This window comes from Condylura cristata, unplaced genomic scaffold (assembly GCF_000260355.1).
Source record: "Condylura cristata isolate star-nosed mole 26May11 unplaced genomic scaffold, ConCri1.0 scaffold00015, whole genome shotgun sequence".
NCBI classification, from domain to species: Eukaryota; Metazoa; Chordata; class Mammalia; order Eulipotyphla; family Talpidae; genus Condylura; species Condylura cristata.
The window spans coordinates 854,007-860,395 of record NW_004567116.1 but is presented as its reverse complement, the minus strand read 5'-3'; the positions used below and the strand labels follow the sequence as shown (position 1 = coordinate 860,395).

The 6,389-nt window shown below is 67.9% G+C and overlaps 1 protein-coding gene across 1 annotated transcript in view; it reads left to right on the top strand.

Annotated features, from left to right (window-relative positions):
- The first annotated feature begins 1,889 nt into the window (after positions 1 to 1,889).
- Positions 1,890 to 6,389, top strand: part of CARNS1 (carnosine synthase 1) — an 8,585-nt gene continuing 4,085 nt past the window's right edge. Inside the window, exons 1-8 of the mRNA XM_012725122.1 lie at positions 1,890 to 1,924; positions 2,262 to 2,288; positions 3,359 to 3,626; positions 4,276 to 4,365; positions 4,604 to 5,091; positions 5,289 to 5,463; positions 5,544 to 5,629; positions 6,258 to 6,386. Of these exons, the coding sequence (XP_012580576.1) occupies positions 2,286 to 2,288; positions 3,359 to 3,626; positions 4,276 to 4,365; positions 4,604 to 5,091; positions 5,289 to 5,463; positions 5,544 to 5,629; positions 6,258 to 6,386 (1,239 nt within the window). The 5' untranslated portion in view covers positions 1,890 to 1,924; positions 2,262 to 2,285. The remainder of the gene's footprint in view (positions 1,925 to 2,261; positions 2,289 to 3,358; positions 3,627 to 4,275; positions 4,366 to 4,603; positions 5,092 to 5,288; positions 5,464 to 5,543; positions 5,630 to 6,257; positions 6,387 to 6,389) is intronic.

Below are 6,389 nucleotides of genomic sequence, written 5' to 3'. Positions count from 1 at the left end.
CCCCCCACCCCGTTCCCCAGGAGCTGGATCGCCCTGTCTCCCGGCCCGCTCCCCTGCCACGCACACACCCAGCGCCTGCTCGTGACAGCGAGCGCCCTGCCGTGGAGCAGCCGTGTGCTCCCACTGGCTCGTCCCTTGGGTCCTGGGTCACACGTGGCGCTCCCCGGCCCCAGAGGCAGCCTGCTCCTCTTGAGGTGCCGCTAGGCTTCACCACAAAGAGACTCCTCCGCCAGGCCATAGGACTGTCTGCTCAGCGCAGGCCAGGCGGCCCGGCGCCCCCGGAGGACAGTGACCAGGCCATCGCCAGCCCGCTCCGTCTCCTGCCACTTCCCCCTTCCTCTCCCTTGGCCTTCCACGGCCTTTCAGGCTCTAGCTGCCCGCTGGCTGCTGCCCGGCTGGTGACTCACTGAGTAAAGACAATAAGATCTTTACATCTGCTCAGATGAGTTATGCTTTTTTGCACTAGAAAGGTTTAGTAGGAAAAAGGTGTGGTGCAGACACGGTGGGCAGTCTCCACGAGAAATGCTGCATTTTGTTTCTGAGCGCTTGTGAGATGTCAGAGCTCCCGCTCACCCTGACACCCTCTCGCCCGGTGACCGCAGGCCCTGCCCCTCCTGGGTGGGTGGCACTGGGGTCGGGTTACCCTGCTGGCCAAGAGAATGGAGGGGTCCACCTCATTCCAGGCCTGCTGGCCAAGAGAATGGAGGGGTCCACCTCATTCCAGGCCACAGGAAGAGAGGCCCTGGACTGCACTGGGGGCCGAGCGGCCCTGGAGAGCTGTGTGGAAACGTGGGTTGGGCTGGGCAGGAGGACCCCACCCCGAATGAGGCCCTGAGGCCCTTCTCTGCCGCCCCTCGCCCGGAGCCCCCCAGCGGCAGACAAGGACTAGAGCGTGAGTGGAGGAGTTGAACAACAGCTTGCCTTTGCGGGGTGTGAGATCCCACAGCTTTTACGAGATGGGAGCGAGCCCCGTTTTAGGCAGGAAAAAATCTAAGCTTCAGGCCAGAGCAGGAGGAGCCAGGTCCCAGGCCAGGCAGGTGTCTCCCCAGGAGAGGGCCAGAGTCTGGGGGGGTGTCTCTGGGGGGAGCCAGTCACTAGAAGCCAAGTCTCAGGGTAAGATTCTGTGGGTGTCTGGGTGGGTGCCCTGGGTCTAAATATTTGTATGTTGGGGAGATTATGGGTGTTGATAGGCAGGTTGGATGGAAGACACCCCTTTCCTGTGCTCACCCCATCCCCACCCCCAGCCCTCAGCCTGGTCATTTCCTGCCCTCTGAGCCTTCTGGGGACAGAGGGTATCTCAGAGCTACCCTGTGGGCGCGTCCATGGAGTGCGACCGTGGGCAGGAGAGCACCCCTCCCACGCCACCAGAACCCGCAATGGCCTTCCTGGGAGGGGGCACGACAGAGGGCGCTGGCTGGGAGCCCCGGAGCTCCACCGCGCAGCCCAGCCCGCCGGCGCTCGGCCACTCACCCTCCAGGGCCGCTCCGCTCCGTACCAGCCTCCGCGGGCTCCAGCTCGCCCCTCCCTCCCTCCCCCGTGTGGGCTCCCTCCTGTCCCGTCCCGTCCCCACCTCTTTTTTAGCATGACCTAGACCTATGTCCAGGGCCCTCCGATGGCGCCTGCGGGGCGTGGGGGGTACCTGGCCCCCGTTCCCACACAGCCATCTCCGAAGGTCCTCCGGCCACCGCGGTCCGTGGCTCCGGGACCACCCAGGTCCGTTACCCCACCCGCGCAGGCCCCCAGGTCCCAGGGCCGCGGATGCGGGGCGCGCCGTGCCCGTCTGTAGGTCGGCGGGGCAGGTCCTGGGCTCGGCAACCCCGCCCACCCTGGGCACGGCCGGCGCCTCTATATAAAGCGGCGCCGCCCAGCCCGCGGCGCACCGCCGCCGAGCCGCCGACCGCCCGCTGAGAGCCGCCGCTGCAAGGTACCCCGGGTCCTGCCCGCGCCGGAGAGCCAGGGAGGGGGGCTGCGGGAGCGGGGCTGCGGGGCCCTCGGCACCTGCCCCTCGTCCCACTGGGACCTGGCACGACCCGCTGGAGGGACCTAGTGTCAGGACCCCCAGCGCCCTGGAAGGCTCTGGAGGTGCCAGCTCAGGGCAGAGGGGCCCACGCAGGTCCCTGAGGCAGGAACCGTTCGCCTCTGCCTCCTGGGGTGGGGGTGGGGCAGCCTTGGCCGCCTCTGAGGGCCAGCACAGAGGCCCCAGAGCTTGGGGCTGGTGGGTGGGTGACCCTCCCTCTGTCTCTCTCTCCGCTCGCCATCAGCCTCTCAGCCTCTCCACCTGTACGATGGTGAGTTGCCTCTGGTCGCTGCGCGCCCCCACCCCAGACGCAGCCCCTGGTCCCTGCCCTACTCCCAGGCCCCCAGCCTGGCCAGAGGGAGGGTCCAGAGGGCAGCGCTGGCACCCAGAAGCCTCGCCTAGCAGCTGCCCTTGCGCAGTTGAGAGCCGAGCCAGCTGCACACCTGGACGCCACGCTCTGGCCGGGCGGGCAGCCGCCGTCCCGGGAGTGGGCAGGCTTGAGCCCCTTCATGCATTCTGCAGCGTCTGCTGAGCACTGACTGCGCACCCACCACCACCCTGCAGGTGGGGACACAACAGTGAACCCACTCACTGGGCTCTCTGGGGGCTCAGCTTTCAAGAGAGGGTCCCCAGACCCAAGGTTGGCACTGGCGAGCCAGGACTCAAGCCCACGTCCGAGGCCCAGCTGGCTCCTGCCCACAGCAGTCTCCCAGTGACCAAAGTCCACGCCTCATCAGCACCCCAGGGCGGGGCAGGGCAGGCCCCAGGCACCCACAGGTCCTCTGTGTCCCACCCACCTTCCCACCGAAGCTCAGAGCAGCACGGACAGCAGCAGCCAGCGTGTGTGTGTGTGGGGGGGCGGTGGCATCCAAAGAAAACCTTTTAGCGCTCAGTGTCTGAAGAGGACCCGCGCCTGGCCCGGGCTGAGCCCCGACCCCGGTGGTCCTGGGACGTACAGCCCACAGACGGAGGCCCCAGCGGCTGCCACGGTGCTGACCGCGCGCTGGCGCCAGGGAGAGCGAGCAGCCGAGCGCGACTGCTCGGTTCCTTCGTTTATTCTGTCAGCAAACAGTTATGTGTGCCAGGCACCCTTTCAGGCAAACATCTTCACCCCTGAGTCAAAGGAGGGCAGAGCTGGCCGGGGCGGGGCAGGGTGTCGTCCAGTCAGTTGCACGCTGCCTCGGCCCACACCGCAGCCCCCTTGACCGCACACTGCCCCCGCCGCCTGCCCAGCCGCTCCCCGCGCCCTCCTGGCTCCAGAGTGGGAGGGCACTCACACCCCTGGTGACCTGACGCGCCCCTGGGCCACCCTGCCCGAGACCAACACTTCTGCCCCCTCAGCTCTCCCTGGATCCGCCGGGTCCCGAGCGGGACTGCGCCCTGGGCTTCAAGGAGGAAGAGGAGGGCCGGTGGGGAGGGGGCTCTGGCCTGCCTCCCACAGGCGACTTCCCTGGCTCCTGGGGCCACGACGTGGGCCTGGACTGCCGGGGCGCCCCAGAGGGGGCAGAGGCCCGGGCCTGGACTGTCTACTTCTACAGCCTCCTGCAGAGCTGTCTGCAGCAAGCTGGCCTTCCGGAGACCCAGGACCGCAGCCAGGTGCCCCGCACAGGTGCCAAGGGCTCCTCGGAGGGGCCGTGGAGGGGGGAGGTGCCCAGCTCAGCCTGCTTCCCGGCCCCTTCCCCGGCTCTGGCTGGCTCTGAAGCCAAGGAGACCAGGCCAGCGCTGCTCCCGGGCCCTCTAGCACCAGTCAGCTCAGGGACCAAGGTCCCGTCCCTGCCCCCAGGGCCAGCCCTGGCACTCCTTGTCCTTCCCGTGAAGCTGGAGCTTCTAGAGGTGTCTCGGAAGCTGCTGTGGAGGTGGCTGACCAGGAGGGACTGAACACTCCTCTGCTTTATATGTCACGAGGCCACCAAGCATTTTGCATGTCAGGGGCACTCAGCTAGAAGACGGGACTCTCGTGGCCTTGGTCCCAATGTAGACTGGGGAACTGAGGTCACAGGTGCCTCCGCGCTGCACCCACCGGGACCGAGGGTCACCCCGAATCAGGGGCAGAGCCCCGGTCCAGGGCCGTGGCGCGGCTGCGGGGAGAAGGGGTCAGCCCGGCACTGGGCAGGCGGCCTCTTCCCGCTCTGGCGTCCTCTCCACAGGAAACCAGAAGCACTGGGTGACCCGAGGTGTCGGCGGGGGTGGGAGGGGCGGGAAGGGCTTGGAAGGACGGCGAGGGAGCCCCCGTGAACAGGGGATGTTCTCTTCCCGAGGCTGCCCCGGGGCCGAGGTCACCTTGTGCGTCCTGGGATCCCCCAGCACCTTCCTGCCCGTGCTGCTGGAGGGTGGGGTCCAGAGTCCGGGTGAGTGTGCGCCCGGGTTCCCCACCCCCTCCTACTGAAAGGTCAGTCCTGGCCTGGCCCGGCCACATCCCAAAATACCCGCTGACCCTGGCGTCTGCCCGAATTTGCTGGCCCAGCTGCCATGCCCTCAGTGGGGGTGGGTCTGGGAGCAGCTGCCCCCACTACACACGAGCAGGCTGGCGGCGAGGGCGGGCCAGCGTGCCTCACTGGCCAGCGACCCTCCTCCCTCTGCCCACAGGAAACATGCTCCTTTGCCTGTCGCCTGCCTGGCTGGCCAAGGTGCCAGCTCCCGAGAGGCCAGGCGAGACGGCCCTGTTGGTCTCCAAGGCTGTGAGCTTCTACCCGGGGGGCCTGACGTTTCTGGACGACTTTGTGCCCCCGCGCTCTGCCACCTATTTCCTGGCGGGGCTGGGGCTGGGGCCCGGCCGGGGTCAGGAGGCCGCGGAGTTGGCCCGAGACCTGGCCTGCCCCACGGGAGCCTCAGCCGAGCTGGCCCGGCTGCTGGAGGACCGGCTGCTGACGAGGCAGCTGCTGGCCACGCAGGGCAGTGTGGCAGTGCCAGCCACCCTGGCTTTCACCTACAAGCCGCCGGCGCTGCTGCAGGGCGGGGGCGCCAGCCCCGCGCTCCGGGTGGTGCGGCTGAGTGGCAGACAGGGCCAGGAGGCGCTGGTGACGGAGGAAGTGAGAGTCTTCCTGCGCTCCCAGGTCCTGGGGGACGCCCTGCAGGTAACAGCCCCGGCCCCCGGGTCTCGCGATGCCAGCTAGTGGGGACCCGTGGAGGTTACCAAGTCCTGCCGGAGGCTGGCCCCCCTTAGCTGCTGCCCCGCCTTTCTGGCAAGCTCTGCTACTCCTGGGTTCGGATGGTATAGGCACCCCACCCTGTGGGCCCGGGGTGATAAGGAGGCCCCTCCCTCCCTCTGCAGGTGGCTGTGAAGCTCAGTGGCTGGCACTGGCGGGGACGGCAGGCCTTGCGGCTGCATCCTCGGGCAGACCTGGGCCCCGTGGTGGACACAGTGCTGACCTTGCTGGAGAAACTGGAGGAGGAGGAGAGTGTCCTGGTGGAGGCCGTGTGCCCGCCTGCCCAGCTGCCCTTCCCAGGTGAAGGCCACCTGAGCTGGCCAGGGCGGGAGCTGGCCCCCAGCTCCTGTGCTGGGCTTAGTCTCACCGTCTCCCCCCAGGCAGCCCCCCACCAGGCCCCGCGCTGGCGGTGCGGATCTGTGCCGTAGTGTGTCGGACGCAGCATGACAGGCCCCTGCTGAGCAAGGTGGGTGGCCCAGGTTGAGGTAGTGACCACTGCCACACCCCAGCCCAGCTCATTGACCCGAGGAGGACCCCTGGCGGGATCGTGGTTGTTTCTGGGGGGCCTCCCGGTTCCAGCACTTTCTGTCCCTTCCCAATCTTGCTCGTACTCCGTCCACGCCAGGAGCCTGCCTAGGGGCTGAATCCCCTTCCCAGAGAGCCCTTGCCCACAGAACAGGACGACCAGGGTCCACCCAGTGCCGGAGGCCCCTCAAGCTGAGCTGGGGAGCTCAGGGAGTCTTGGGGACCCTCCTGAATACATAGCTTTGGCCAACCTGGGTGGACCCTCCGCCCTGCTCTTGGTAGCTCAGGGCTGGGGCACAGCAGGGTGGCACCTGCTGCCAGAGTTACAGAAGCAATGCCGACAGCCTGGGGAGCAGAGAGCCCAGCTTGGCAGCCTGAGTAGCACCCCCCAGGGGTGTAGGACCAGAGGGCAGAGCTGTCTGTTATAAGTACTTCTCTGTGGAGACACCGTGGAGGGGCACCCCTGAGTGTGGGGTGAGGGGTCCCTCCTGGATCCTGGCACAGGGTGGTGTGGGGGGGCAGCTGAGGGTGAGCTCCTCCTGGACTAACCCAGCCCGCATCCTGCCCAGGTCGTGTGCAGCGTGGGCCGCAGGGACCAGCCTCTGCGGCACCAGACTTCCTTGCCACGCACGCTGGAGGTGGCCCTGGCCCAGTGCGGCCTGGGCGAGGCTGCGCAGGTGGCGGCGGTGCGGAAGCGCGTC